This window comes from Odocoileus virginianus, chromosome 6 (assembly GCF_023699985.2).
Source record: "Odocoileus virginianus isolate 20LAN1187 ecotype Illinois chromosome 6, Ovbor_1.2, whole genome shotgun sequence".
NCBI classification, from domain to species: domain Eukaryota; kingdom Metazoa; phylum Chordata; class Mammalia; order Artiodactyla; family Cervidae; genus Odocoileus; species Odocoileus virginianus.
Genome location: NC_069679.1, coordinates 72,619,440 through 72,635,289, shown reverse-complemented (window position 1 = coordinate 72,635,289; position 15,850 = coordinate 72,619,440). Strand labels below are relative to the sequence as shown.

Sequence of the window (15,850 nt, the reverse complement as noted above, 5' to 3'; positions counted from 1 at the left end):
TCAGAATCTGGGGACACAGTACGTAGCTTGAGTGGTTCACCCACCTCGACTGTCACGACTACTGACTTCACTGGGCGCTGACCTCCTGGCAAGCGCTTCACCAGCACAATCTCCTTTAATCCTCGCAGAGGCCCAAGAAGATCTCTTAACAAAGCTATTCTCTTTTTTTTTTCAGTGATGGAAACTGTGGCTCACCAAAGCGAAGTCACTTCCTGGGGTCACAGAGCCCAGAGGGGCAGGGCCAGGATTTTCGGAAGTGGAGCTGCCCGCCCACCCAGGCCTGAACTCCGGGCCTGGCCAGGCCTGCAGTCTGCCCAGCTCTCCGCCCAGCCCTCACCCTGGCTCCAGCGAACGCCGGGAGCCGGTCCCTCGGCCCTGCTTCCTGCTGTCCGTTTGCCGTGGCCTTCCCTGCCCGGTCACACGGCTCCCACTGCCCCACGTCCCCGCAGACATCCCTCCGGCCTCCAGGCTCCGCACCTCCCTCTCACGACGCACGGTCCACCCCGCCGCCCAGGAGGTGCCCGGGGCCTCGGTGCCGAGGGGCGCGGCGGGCAGAGGGCCCCCGTGCTCACGGTCGGGGGGCGGGCGCGGAGCGGCGCGCTGATCCTAACCAAGTTTGCCAGCCGGGCTTTTCTCAGGGCTCCCACACAATGGCCTGCTTTGTGCCCACCTGCCGATAATGCTTAATTAGGCGAGGAGTTGATTAATTTGAGGTAATTGACAGCTAATTAGAGGCCCACAGGCTCATTAACTTGACATCTTGTCTTCGTGAATTGGCTGAGCGGGGTCAGGTGACGGAAGCCGTTGCTTTCTCCCTCCCTGGCCCCCCAGTAGGCCAAGGTGATCACCTGGGGGCCTGGGCAGGCCCAGCTGGTCAGGTGCGACAGTCCCAAGGCCACGGATGCAGGAAACCGGGGCACTGTTTCCTGGTGAAGGAGGAAGGGACCCAGGGAGAGCTGTGCGCCTTGACCCCAGGAAGCAGGGAGTGAGCGGGGCTGGAGGGCTCACGGGCCCAGAGGCAAAGGCCCTGAAGAGAGGTGGGTGTCTGTTCACAGGGGGAGGGGAGCCCATGGTGTCAGGGGAGGGGTGTGGGGAAGCCTTCAGTTCCCAAGAAGCTTTGAAGTGAGATAGTCCAGGGGGTCACACCCCAGCTCTGCTACTAACCAGCTAGGTGACCATGCACAGCTTAGTGATCTCTAAGTCTCAGGCTTCTCATCTGGAAAATGGGAGCAATAGTAGTAGTATCCTCAGGAGAATGTGGCAGAGTCCACGAGGCATGAGTCATTGAAGCAAAAAAATTTAGGCCGGTACCTGAGGGGTGAGTGAATGCTGGGGTAAATGCCAACCACTTCCGGCAGGAAGAAGGAGAAAAAAAAAGAGAAAAAAAAAGGGAGTGAGAAGAAGGAAAGGTAGGTGGGGTGGGTTGTAGGGAGGCAATGGAGACCGTGTGCAAGATGAGCCACTGTTATTTTGCAGGAAACCTGTATGCCTGATAACAGCACTGCTAAGGGGATGTGGAAAAGACCACTTTAGGGGGGCAATACAGAAATATATATTACATTATATATCAAATAAAAGATACTCAATATATTAAATATTAAATATATGTACATATACATATATATAATACTGGGGCTTCCCCAGTGGCTCAACGGTAAAGAATCAGCCTGCAGTGCAGGAGACACAGGAGACATGGATTTGATCCCAGGGTCAGGAAGATCCCCTGGAGGAGGGAATTGGCAACCCACTCCAGGATTCTTGCCGGGAAAAATCCCATAGACAGAGAAGCCTGGTGGGCTGTACAATCCATGGTGTCACAAGGAGTTGGACACGACTGAAGTGACTGAACACACACTCATATACAATATTAAAATTTAAAATGCACACGGCCTTTGAGCAAGCACCTCCCTCCCTAGGCATCTATTCTAAGGATACATTTGTACACCCAGAAAGATTTAAATACAACAATATTTGTTAATCACAACATAGTTTGTAGTAGTAGAAAATTAGAAGCAACCTAAATGTCCATTACAGGCACTTGTTAAATAAATTATGGCACATCCATAGAGTGGGAAAATACATAGCTGTGAAAACTGTACCAGTCTGAACAAGATCCAAGATAAATTAAGTGGGAAAATAAGATGTCGGACAGGTTCTAGCTCTCACAAGCTGATAACCAGTAGCCAGAGGGTTGGAGGCTAGGAAGAAAATGTGTTTTTCAAAATGTGCTTATTTATTTATTTATTGGCCATGCCACACAGTTGCAGGGTCTTAGTTCCTCAACCAGGGATTGAACCCATGCCCTTGACAGTGAAAACATGAAGTCCTAACCACTGGACCACCAGAGAATTCCCTGGAAAAAAAATTTTGACCCCACCCCTTGGCATGTGGGATCTTAGTTCCTTCACCAGGGATCAAACCTGTGCCCCATGTCTCCTGCAGTGGAAGTGTGGGGACTTCACCACTGGACTGCCAGGGAAGCCCCTTCCTGGATTTTCAATTTTATTTATTTTTAATTTAAATAGAAGAGCTACATGTGGCTAATGGCTACATATTTGGATGGCACAGAAATCTCTTCAAGGAACCAAACAACCCAACCATTCCAACCTCCATGTAAGGGAATACCAAACCCAGAGAGACTGACATCAACACCACTGAGAACTCCAGTTACCTGCAGTAGAGGCATGGCCTCTTTGCTCAGAGTGGATGCTGCTGGAAAACTTGGTTATAGAGAGAACTGGAAGACTTTTCTGGTAGAACTGGAACCGACCTGGATGGAAGTGAGTCTGGGATGCCTGTAGCTTACCTGGATGTAAGTTCTTTTAGGAAAGATCACCTGAATAACTATGTATCAAAAAGCACACGTTTGGCTTTGAGCTCAGTGGTCAGTTCCAGCTGGGAAGAATTTAATAATGCTGTAGGTGATTAGAGGCCATGGATTTGGGCATCGACTTGGCAGTGGTACCCTGGAGGTCTAAGATGTGTCAAGGTCTGGAGCAACAGGGATGCACAGACCAGGTCATGGCCCTGGAGCAGCCCACAGTCTCTGGACTGAATCCACAGAATCCACAGAGAGGGGTGTAGCGCAGCAGTTCCCAACCTTTTTGGCACCAGGGACCGATTTCATGGAAGACAGTTCTTCCATGGACTGGGGTCCGGGCGAGGAGTGCTTTCAGAATAATTTAAACACATTTATTGTGAACTTTATTTCTATTATTATTACATAAGCGCCACCTCATATCATCGGGTATTTGATTCAGGGTTGGTGTCCCGTGCTGTAGACAATGATGCTCCTTCACAAAAGAGTCCAAGCAACGAGGTGTCAGGGACCCTTGGAACTTGATTGACAGCCCTCCCCCATATCAAAGGCACAGATGAGGCTTCCAGACCACAGCCTCAAAGCCCTATGCTCGTTGCTGGTAAAGCGTGGAAGGTAGCTGCCAAAGGAACATTTTGACCATCTTCTATCCGTCTTCTGCCTCCACAGCCCAGAAGTCAGATAATTCGCCCCAATCACCTCCCTGGAGCTAGGGTAACTTCCATCAGTTTTCCTTTAGAGGCTCAGATGACCCTAAATTCATTTGTTTAAATTGAGGCATAGTTTACAGACAGTAAAGCACATAACTATTAAACGTACAGCTTGATGAATGTTCACTCACACATGTTCACACATCTACTCCTATGTAACCACTACTCAGATCAAAATAGAGACTATTTCCAACACCCTAGAAGGTTCCTCATACCCCTTCCCAGTCCCCAGGTAACCATTATTCTGACCTCTCCCACCCTAAGTTAGTTTTACCGGTTCTAGAACTTCACACATATAGAATCATACACTATGCACTTCTGTGCCTGCCTTACTTGGCTCCTCATTCTTGTTTGTGAGAGCCATCTATGTTATTCTGTGATGCAGTGCAGTAGTTTGTTCTTTATTGTCTATGGCATTCCATTATAGGAATATATGACAATTCATTCATTCTCCTATTGATGGACATTCGGGTGTCTGCCAATTTTTGACTCACATGAAGAAAGTCGCTGCCAACCTCCTTGCACATCTTTTGGTAGAAGAAAGCACTCACTTCTGTTGAGTGTATCCCTGCAAATGGAGTTAACAAATCCTGTGTTTTCCTGAAGGTCACAGGACTTGGTGACTCCAGTTTCCCAGCAGTGGGGCTTTGAGGTAGGGGTGGGGAGTCAGCTTTGAGAGTTCTCTTGAGAAACTGTGCCCTCACTGGCTGCAAAGAGTTCGTATCAGAAAAGAAGGAGGTGGGAATTCCCTGACGGTCCAGTGGTTAAGGCTCCACACTTCCACTGCAGGGAGCACAGTTTTGATACTTGGTTGGGATAAAAAGATCCCGTGGCATGGCCAAAAAAAAGTGGCGGGGGCGGGGGGGAGGAGGAGGCAGGGAGAGAGTCAAGCAAAGAATCACAACATGGTTTTCAAATCAAGGCCATACGACAAAGACATCAGAAATGTGTCTATATGAATGAAGGCTGGGAGGACAGGGGAGCCTAGGAAAACAGAAGCCTTTGCTTTGTAAGATGGAGAAGGTATAAGGAAGAGGGAAGAACAACTAAAGTGCCCAGGGGATTTTTGTTTCTTTTACCCCATAGAAAACAAATTTCTTTTAATTTCTTATCTTCTTGGTAACCCAAATATCATGCTTGCTTCAGACAGACTACAAAACTCAGTATTTGCCTCCTAGGATGTTTCCAACCTTGCAGAAGCCTCCCTTTAAATCTTGACATGAGTAACCACTCTTTCGATTTCTTTCATCGTAGACTTGTTTGTGCCTATTTTAAACTTTATTTACACATATTCTGACAGTTTATGTCAACTTTTACTGGGCTTTTATTATGCATCAAACACATTGCTAATACTATTAAATGGTACCTCATTTGCTCCTTCCAACAATTTGTTCCCCCTTTAACTGGAGAGAAAACCAAGTTCAACAAGGCTAAGACTCCTACCCGAGGCCACAAACCTATCAAGAAGCAAAGCCTGGATTCAAACTTGAGTCAGAGCCGAGCCTTGCAGGAGACATAGGAGCAGACACAGGTCAACCTGCCTGGCTGCCAGGCTGCACACAGCGTTGGTCCCTGTCTTCTTGCTGTAGTCAGTCCTGCCAGGAACAGCCAAGGGTACCCATCTCCTGAGTCCTCAAGGCCAGCTTCTCAGCCTCCCCAGCATACCCCAGACCTCATCCCCTCTCAGCCGACTGACCCTGCCACCCACCCATCTCTGCTCTTCGTGTCTGTAGTCCCCCACCCAGAGGTGCCTTCATCATCCCTTCTTGACATGTCGACTTTCATTTTCCTAGGGCGAATCTCATTTGACAATCTCCTGCCCATATTTCTAAGCTCTCTGGGTCTGGCTGTGCTATTTCTCTGTCCTCTCTGGGATTTGTAACACCAATCATCTGTAGGTTTCATTAGCATGCTGTTTACCCCTGTCTTTCAGATCATTAATGAAGATGCAGAGTGAGACACCAATTCTCCTGGCCCCCACCACGTGCCCCCTCCCCTGCCCGGCGCTGCTAGAATCATTATCCTTCCTGGTGTGACAGGGTCAGAACCAAACCAATTTGCATCAATCTTTGGTGATGTTGTGAAGTGTCGCCTGCCCTGCAATCCTCACGGTGTAACATGGGCTTCAGCTGTCTGTTCTGGAGTGCTCCTCCTCTCCTTCAGAGAGCTATCAGGTCTGGCCCACGCAGCTGAAAGCCCCAGCGCTAACGCAAGGCTTAGGCAGAGTTCACGGCTGCACGTGGCTGACATTTTCTCTTTGTTTTGCATCCTGAGATGGACAGAAAGTAGCCCCTTTTTTGAGAAACAGGATGGGCAAGTGTACACACTGGCGAAGTGGAGGAGGGAGTGGGTGTGGCAGGCACAAAATTTTTCATTCTCATCATGACATCTATTTCTGCTGAAGGAAAATGAGGAGCAAGACTCCTTTGGACACTCCAAGGCTTAGTCAGGTGCCTGGGCTTGTATATTCCGGCTGCTGGAGGCTGGGATGAGTGAGTCACTCCTCAGGGACAAAGTCTATTCTCCTCCATGATTTTTAAAAGGTAATTAGTTAATTAGGCTTCGCTGGGTCTTATTGCAGCACCCAGCAGCTCTGATCTTTGTTGCGGCACGCGGGCTCTATTCCTTGAACAGGGATTGAGTTTGGGCTCCCTGAGCACAGAATCTTAGCCACTGCACAGATCATCAGGGAAGTCCCTCTCTACAATTTTTCTGTTTTCTGGCCCTGATGCTTTCATCTTTTCTCTATCAGTTCCATGACTGAATCTCATCTTGCAGAGGAAGTGACTTTATGCACACACTTGTTTGCCCATAAAGCTGAGAACCACCTCCTACACATCCGTGAGTCCCGCTGATCCCAGCCTGCAGAAAGACTTCATTCCCTCTCGACGGAGCAGTACCTCTGTCTGCTGTGAGCATGGGTATCACTCCAGACTCTGTCCTGACCCACGCCTACTCCTCTGACTCCTAAATCATCTTTTTTTATGTTCTCTCCCAACTGGGAACAGGGAGATGAACAGAAAGAAAGCAGTGAATGAAACTCTCACAAATACAACATCTGAAGTAGTTTTTGTGTGCCCCAGAAATGGGAAAACTCAGCTTAAAGGGTCTACAACAAAATTAGGTCAGATGTAGTTTTCTCAGTGTGAGAAGAGACTGAAGAAAAAATTATTTTGCAATTCTGACCAAACACCTACTGAGTGAAGATCTTTCTGTTCCAAAGCAAAAGCTCTGTGGAGTAATGAGGGGGGATGGGTCATGGGACGGGGCTGGTTAGGGAAAAAGTCGTTCTACACACTTTATATGTGATGGAGTGGACAGTCTAGGGCAGGACTGGATGCTCAGTAGGTGCCTAGTAAATACTTAAAGGTTTACAGATAATTTTCAAAAACAAGACTTAATGTAATTACCATAAAGAAATGCCATTGATGAACTGTGAGTGTGTATACATGTGCACACATGCCTGTTAGTAGGCTGGATTGATAAGGCATTTTAAACTTTGTACACCCAGCTCCAGAGGTTTTTTCCCTTCCTATACTATGGAAACAATACAAGCTTCTGGGAAGGAGCTTGGAAAACGGAGAAGAAAATGAAAATTACTCATAATCCTCCAACCAGACAGCAAGCACTTTTACCAACCTCAGTCTATCTTCTTCCCCCACACACTCGATATCATGCCACATTTATAATTTTATATCATGCTATTTCACTTCTTAGGATGAATCATTTCTCCCATGATACCATCACATCTTGGCAAACCTACTAAGAGGCTGCCGACTAGTTCACTATGTGAACAGACCATACATACTTGATAGAGACAAGTTTGAGGGAACTTCGGGTCAGCTGGTTCGAGTGAGCAAGGCTGGTGACAGTCAGCAGTTAAGGCTGATGGAGGCGGAGGCAGCAGAGACAGAAGGAGCAGGTCAGGAGCCAAGGAAGACGTTCTCGGGGCTTGCTTTCCCACACACACCCCCGTCCCTCAGACACCACTTCAGGTTCTGACCCCCGCATACCCTCTTAGCCCTGCCCGCAGCTTCTCATTTCCACTCAGTCTCGAGTCACTGACTTTTCCAACTTGACTCTTCTCAGCTGCTCCTTTGTGTGGAGCCGCTGGCTTGGGCCGGCTTGCCTGCATCCGGGAAGGCCCTGGGATGTGACCTTTAGCCCTGCTTGACCCGGAGGCCTTGGGCCGTGCAGTCAGGCCAGGCTGTTTGCTCTCTATAGACTCCCAGAGGCTACCTGGGGAGCTCAGGCCCAAGAGGACCTCGCTCAGCTCTGGACAGGGAGCCTCTGGAGTAAGGGTGGTGGGATGGGGGCAGAGGTGACGAGGACAGAGCAAAATGGGGAGAAGCACTGCTATGCAGTGACTAGAACCCCACGGCTGCTTAGCCCATGTTAGGCTCAGCAAGCCTAGTGAGACACGGGACTCAGCTTGCGCCAAGCTCAGCATCAGCTCAGAAATCTGCCAGGGTCACAAAGGATACCCTCCCCTCCCTTGCTTATCAGCAACATCTGGTCTTCAGGGGCCGCTGTCTGTGCAGTCAACAGTGGTATTTCCTGCAGGAACACGCTGGCACAGGCTGCTTCAGAGAGCTGAAGGATGGGAGTAGGAGAGGTATTCAGTAAACTATCCATTCTCCTGAAGAGTTGAGAAGTGGGTTTTCAGCTTAACTGGCTATTCAAGGTAATCAAAAGTAATCATATTTTCCCTGTAAGAATGATCAATTTTTTTAAAAAAAGTATTTATTTATTTGGTTGTGCCAGATCTTAGTTGCTTAGTTGTGGGATGTGAACTCTTGGTGCTGGGATGCGGGATCTAGTCCCCCAACCCAGGATCGAACCCAGCGTCCCTGCATTGGGAGCAGGGAATCTTAGCAAGTGGACCACCAGGGAAGTCCAAGGATTATCAATTTTTAACATCTACAGGTATAATAAAAAAATTAAACATGGGTAAGATGTGCCATGCACTGTTCTAAATACTCACAAGTACTAATTTAGTCTCCACAATAACCCGAGGAGTTAGGTGCATTGGACCCATTACATGAATGAGTAAACAGAGGCACAGAGAGCTTAAGCAATTTACCCAAAGTGACATAGCCAGCAGATAGCAGAAATAAGACTTTGACCCAGGTGACCTGACATCCAGGTCTTGCCCTTATCCATGATGCTAGCCTGCTCCTTTAAAATGGAAGCAGTCCCGAGGACACTGAGGCTCAGAGAGAAGTCAGAGAGGCTGAGAGAGAAATGACTTGACAAGCTTATCCTTCCTCTCTCAAATCCAAGCTCTTACTGTATTTTAGACCAGCAACAAGTCTATGAACACTGAGCATTGTGGCAGATCATTCCTTCAACAGATTCTTAGTAAGTATCTATTATGTGCCAGATGCTGTTCTCAGTTCTGTTTATAGTCAAAGAAACTATAGGAGACTGAACAAATCTGGATCAATCCTTTGAAATCTCTCAAAAGTTAAATAATCAAATCATCTCATTACCTCTCTGTGTCTGGGATAGAGACAATGGGGAAAAACAACAAAGCAACTTTGATTCTTTTGAGTTTTCTGGCTCCTTGGATTCTAGATAATTGAATGTTTTCTGGTTTTGGAGGTCACTTTCAGAAGCATGAAGTTTAGATCAAAACAGAAAGCAGAGGGCAGGACAAAGATGAAAACGTGTGTGAGTCCAACTCAGCTCAGAGCTTGAGTTTAATTGAGATTCCAACTGCCACTCTGTCTCGCATTCCTTTGTCCCTGACCAAGTTCATGGCTGTATCACCCCCCAGTAATCCCTGTAATGGGCTGCAATCCTGGGGGAACTGTTTCTGTTTATTAAATGGCCAACCTCTAAGCCACATGGAGTATGGCCAGTCATGGCTTCCTGCCCTGGCAGCCGATGGGCCACTTTTCGGTTTTAAAAACCAGGGATCTTCCACCAGAAAGAATGGGGATAGCGGGCAGGGGTGGGGAACAGGAGATGGTTGCTGGCAGGGAAGGCCCCTTCCAGGTCATGAGCTGAGAGTGGAATCCACACGCACTCTAAGGGTTTGCTGTCCTTGAGATGGTAATTAAGTTGCATAAGGCTTCAATGTCCGGGGAATGGTGCCATAGTCACAGCTGCCCATGAGGCCACCACTGAGAAGGGATGAGAAGCCCAAATGGGGACCAAAGGCAGAAGGTGCGGAATGAACAGGAGAGAATGGGCATCACCTGAGGGTCAGGAGTTCTCAGGGCTTCAGACTCCAGTTCAGGGACCAGGCAGGACCCAGGGCGGTTCTCTCAAGCCAACTCCCTCTCTGCCAAGCCCCAGTGTCTGCTTCTTGGAGTTGGGGAAACTGTGGCAGCTGCTCCTTTAGAGCCCCTGTCCCCTCCCTGTGCCCCCTCCCCTTGCATCTGTCTTCTGGCTAGAGTTGTGTGAAGCGGAAGACAATTTGGGGCTTATTAGTGTCCCAGGGAGACATGTAACTTGTGTTGCTGGGACCCAAACAGCAAGAGTCTTAGCGGCAAACTCCAGCCGAGAAAAGACTGAGGAATTGTCTCACCTAATTACGGGGAATGGCCCTCTTTGTGTTTGTGATTCGGTACGGTTGTCCGATCGCTTTTGATCGCTTTTCTCCGTTTGCTGGCTCAGGCTATGCTGGAATTGTGCTAATTAGAAGAGAAATGGACAGAGTGATCCTGTCAGCCCTGGTTACTGGTGGGGACAAAGCGGAATATTATTCTGAGGCAGTGTTTTGTGAGGGCCCTTCTTCCAGCTCTCATTAGGAGGAAGGGGCCACAGGAGGGGAAGGTTCCGAATGCCTGGCCTGGCTAATGGAGCATTGGGGTGTTCATGTGCTAATTAACAGGCTCTGCCAGCACTCGGGTGCCTCCCCCGTGCACCTGGTGCCACCTGAAGCCCCCAACCAGCCCTGCTCGGGAAGAAAGTGTTGGGCAAAGGGTGGGAAGGCTGGTGGCCTTTCAGAGTCAGGTTCATATCCTTAAAGGGCCCCAAAGCCTAAATAGATAGGAAAAGTCAGTTACTGGCCAGTCAGAGCTTCACGCACCAGGAGAGACCGCTGACTGCCCACTCTTCAGGGGTGGAGGGTACAAGGTCCTCCTATGCAATGAAGCCCATGCAAGGCCAGGTAGTCCTGTAGCTCTCAAAGGAGGAAAAAAACAGACACTGTAGAACATAACCAAATGCTTGGAGATGGAGTTGGTGCAGAAGTTGAGAGCTGCTAAGAAACCCTGTCACCTGACCCCCCTGGGACCATCCACCTTGGCCCACTGCCTGTGTCCTCCCTTCCTGCTCTGCATTACCTTTCTGATCCTGCAGGAAACAGAAGAGACCGGAGCATCCCTCTGGAAATGCAATTTCTTGGCTTTATCATAAAGCATCAATGGAAGTCCAAACACGCTGAGGAAGCCCCGGGGGCAACGGAATGACTTTCACCAGCTCCATTTGCACTGCTCTGATTACGGTGAGTTCAGAAGGCAGAGGGCCAAAAACAAGGAGCAATTAGCAGCTGTCTATTAAAAAAAAAACCACAATGAAAATATGTAACAAAAAGATAAATTAATCACAGCATTTTCGTATCAATGCAGTTGATATCCTTGAACTTCTACCGCTCCAACAAAGGAAAGAAAGTCAAGCAAATCAGTTGAGGCCTGAAACCTCAGAGACTGAGGAGAGCAAGCAGCAATGAGACTCTTGGTGAGAAAAGACTAGAGTAAGAATTTGAAAATGTGTCTCCAGGCACCAACACTATGCTTCTGCTCACAGCCAACAGATGCGAGGCATGGATGGTGTTTGGAACAGCAAAAGGAAAGGGAAAACAAATCTGTAGGCAAATAATCATTTATGAGAAAAATAATCTCTGAAGATTTAAAGCAGCATATTTGTCATGCTGTACCTTTTCAGTCAGTCAATCAGCCATGCTTTTTTTTAAAAATAATTTTATTTATTTTAGTTTTGCTGGGTCTCCATTGCTGCGTGGGCTTTCCTCTAGTTGCGGCGAGCAGGGGCTACTTTGGGGTTGCGGTTTGAGGGCTTCTCACTGCGGTGGCTTCAGTAGTTGCGGCTCCCAGGCTCTAGAGCACAGGCTCAATAGTTGCAGTGCACAGTGTTAGCTGCTCCAACGCATATGGGATCTTCACAGACCAGGGATCCAACCCATGTCTCCTGCCTTGGGAGGCGGATTCTTTACCACTAAGCCACCAGGGAAGCCCCAGTCGTGCTTTTCTAGATCAGAGAAATGTACTGTCCACCCAGATATATTCTTGGCAATCAATGATGAACCAATGGTGCTAAGCAATCTGCTTTCCTTAAAAGGGAATGTTTTCTCTAAAAGGGCATGCTCTGGTCTGGAGCAGATAAACCATCAATGAGTGACACCAGTAGTACTGATTACATCAGTACTTCTGTTTTTGAACAGAGTTGTAAAGGGATGCATAATAAGGGTTTATGGCAGGTGGCAGAGAAGTATTTGCTTTTGATATGTCCTGTTTAACTGGAAGCATGCAAACAAACAGGTCATGAACCTCCAGTTCAAAGAAGCCACTGAAGAACTTAGATGTGTGGGAGACAGCCACAATCCCAGGGAGCAGATAAATTAGTGGGGCTCTAAGATATGTACTCAGATCACTTAAATATAAGGTAGACTGTAGTAATAAAAGTCATAAGGATGGTATACATAAATGCTGTGAGAATGCAGGGGGAAGGATTATGCCCAGTTGGATCATAGGGTTTACAGGAAGGAAGGCTAATGGGCAGGAAAAGGATCCAAGGCTTCCAGGAACTCAATGGCATCCACAAAGGCACGTAAGTGAGGAACTGGGAACTGTTCAGATTAACTGGGATAGAGACTTCATACAGTGGAGAGAAAGGAGACCAAACTGGAGGGTTATTTAGGGTTATATGAAGAGAGTTTTAAATGCCAGGAGGACAGATCTAGACTTTTTAGCAGACGAGGGGAAGTATGCAACAGAGTTGGGTGGCTGGTAGCTGGCAGCTGGAGACCATTTAGTAGATGATCACAAAGCCCCACATCACCCAACGTGATATTAAAGGGAAGACAGTGGGTCATCTGCTGTTATAGCTGTGTTTTCTGATGAGGTCTGTGCTTTAAATATGCAAGTTGGCCTTTCGAGGAAAAACTCACTCTCCTAATAAAAGGTACATATTTATTATGACGACACAGAAACCACTATACACAAAGTACAATCCTCTAACACCCTAAAATACATACATGCACACATTGTACATAAATTTATATTATCAATATAAAAATAAATCAATAACATTTCTAAGGACGGCAAATACAAAACCAATAAATATTGCAATTCTAAAACATCTACGTATATTAAGTGCTGGTGGATAAGATGACAGTAAAAGGAAGAGGCCAAAGCAGACCCCAAAACCAGTTTACAGACTGGAGTTGGTTTGAGGGAGGTATCCCAATGTTCTCCATCTATTTCTCAATTTCCCCAAGCACTTAGAAGTGCCTGACACCATCAACTCAAAAAACAGAGCAAAGTTAGAACCTAACATTGTGGCATTATTTTTTTGCACAGCCCTCCTTCCTTCTCTCTCCCCATCTTTTACATTCTTTAACCGCATTTAAGATAAAGGAATGTCAATGATAAGCTTTACTTAAAATCAAAACCTCTCTAGCCTAACCTTATATATTGCATCCAAACAGAATGTTCGCCTTCTCATACTCTCTTTTAATGTCTTGTGTTAAATTCCACCCACTCTGATCAATAAGTAAAATTGCATGGATGGTCAAAGGAACCAAATGAAAGAAAAATAGAACCTTAATTCTAGCATGGGAAACAAGGCAGAAGGGTCAGAAAATGGCTAATGGACCAGCTATTAAACTGAGTAGCGCTGTACCCTAGCCAGACACTCAGCATCAAAACCTTGACCACAACATCCCTAGTGTCTAAACACTAACACACTACTGCCACATGGATGTTCTTTTCATAAAGTTTAGGAAACCCCATGAACTTCTCAAAATAACAGAAGCTGGGGACTGGCTTACAAGACAAAATAAGGAGAATACTTATAATCAATTTTAAACATGGGTTAGATTTTCAGGTCTTAACATAGATAATGGACAAAGAGCTCCATAAGAATTGTAGAGTCAAGAAATTCTTTCTCATGTGTGTGTGTGTGTGTGTATTTCTATTATATGAGTGCACTATCTAATCTGTGCTATGAGATGGGATGGGGGGCGGGCAGGGAAAATATTGCCACCATTCCACAGCACATTCCTTTAAGGTCAATTAGAATTTCTAGTTTTTAATCAAATGGGAACTCCTGTACTCAATCCCTTTCTCCCATCTTTCAGACCATACCTACTTTCTCACTTGAATCTGTAACAGATTAACCAGAACTCAAAAGTCCTTTCCATCACCTTTAAGCTAGTCTTGATATCTAGAACCCAATGCAACACTGCATGAGCCTTTCACTGTACAAGCTAATCCCAGGAGGGACTTGGTACACAGGGATCCCGCTCCCCAGAGTCAAGACACATGGGGGGCCCTTGGAGGTGGGGAACAGAAGGCATTGAAGGATGCAACTATTATGAGAGGTGTAGAGTTTCAAAAGCATTTCTCTAGCTGGGGATTCCTGGAACCTAGTATACATTGGTGGGTTCGCAGGTCAAACTGCACCCTGATCTGAATCTAACTGGTCCAGAATCTAATTGGCCTCTGGTCTCCTAGCATCATAAATAATTCCTAAGACACGAAGTACAATTCAAAGGAACTTGTCCAATCAACATGTCTTAACTGACTTTGCCATCACTGAATCAAATCAACTGTAAGATCCTGGAACTCCTGAATCACTTCTGGAAATGAGAAAGCAGGACTTTGACCTTTAAGAATGATATGCTCTCTGGTGTCACCAACATCCGAGGTTGAGATGGTCAAAGTCTGGAAGCTGATGGAATAACTGCACCGATCCTTGGGTAGAGCAGATTCCTCTCTTGCTGCCGAACGTCCTCAGAGGTGCAGAGTGCCAGAAGCAGGGGAGCGGGTGAATTCTGGAGTGCACCCTCTGGTCTCTGGTCAAGAAGCAGTGAGGTGTGCATCTTCAGAGCTGCACTGGGAAGGAAGCATGGCTCCGGGCCCCAGGACATCCTGTCCACAAGCAGCTGCTACTTCTTGGGCTTCTCTAGAATGTTGAGGAATTTCCCCCTTGTCATCTCTCTGGCTGGAATCACAAAGTACATGAAAGATCAATGAATACCTAAACTCTGAAAAAGGGTTCACAGGAAGACTTAATTTGAGAATGCGCATTGACATAAATTATATACAAAGTTGCTATCCTAACAGATCCCATCCCTACTAACCTCCAAAAAGTGGGAAACACAAACCACTCTTGACAACTATGGTAATTACCAACACTGTCCTGAGGTTGGTAATTACTATATGGTGCAGGCCAACTGGGGAAATCTTTATCATTCACCCTTTAAAAAAAATCACCAGGGAGCTCCCCCCAAATCCCCCTCTCCCTCAAGAATGTAACCTAATATTCATGTTTACTGTTTCAGGAGGTTTGCTTCTGGAGGCTAAAATCCAACCAAGATCACAGTCTTTTCTGGATTGTTGGTCTCTGGACATTTATAATCTCAAATCAAAATTAGAGATCATTTACCCCATCTCTCAGGAGTGGTAGTCCCTGGACACTGTAATATAACAAGGTTTATATTCCCTCAGTGCAGTTCATCTGTGGATGGAGTAATAAAGTAGGGTTTATAGAGCTTTGGTCTTCTCTCTCTTGGCATTGTCAGTCCTTAGATATTTAATATAGCCAGGCAAGGTTTATGTGTCTTTCTCTGACTTTCAGTACCATCAATCTTTGAATGCTGTAGTTACAAGAGGGTTTATACAGCTACTTTCCTACATATGAGGCTCTGAAAATGAAAGTAAAAAACATTTCTCAATTACAAGACCCACTCCAGAAGCCCCCAGTTTTAGATCGGTCAAGCAAATTCTCAAAAATCATATGTGGCATAACCCCCTTCATTCTTATCCCTATGTCTCTTAAACGGATCCTCTTTTTATGTCTTAAATGGATGTAACAGTGCCGAAAGTTTTCTATAGCTGGCCCTGGAGTCCAGAAGTCTGAAACCACACAGTGGACATAGAGCAGGCTGCAGTGCCCTCTGGCCTCCTAGGGACATGTCTCCATCTTGGCCAAAGGAGAGAGATGACTAGGGAGGCAACTGCTGGGCTGAGAAGGACCTTCACTCTAGGCTCCGTGCTTTCCTTCCCAGCAGAGCAAATAGTGGTAGATGACGGGTGCCCACTTCCCACCCCTACCACCTATATTGAATAGT

At 46.7% G+C, this 15,850-nt stretch overlaps 1 protein-coding gene across 6 annotated transcripts in view; it reads right to left on the bottom strand.

Moving 5' to 3' along the window:
- LIN52 (lin-52 DREAM MuvB core complex component) overlaps nt 1–15,850 on the bottom strand; it is a 127,918-nt gene that overhangs the window by 2,835 nt on the left and 109,233 nt on the right. For 5 of the 6 annotated variants that reach the window (XR_011488373.1, XR_011488374.1, XM_070469620.1 and 2 more), the window contains one exon: nt 12,673–14,721. The exons of the other annotated variant lie outside the window; for it this stretch is intronic. Coding sequence is in view for 2 of the 5 variants with exons in the window: in XM_070469620.1 (XP_070325721.1) it covers nt 14,666–14,721 (56 nt within the window). In the remaining 3 variants the exon portion in view is untranslated. Of the gene's footprint in view, nt 1–12,672; nt 14,722–15,850 lie in introns of those variants that run through there. 6 annotated transcript variants of the gene reach the window in all.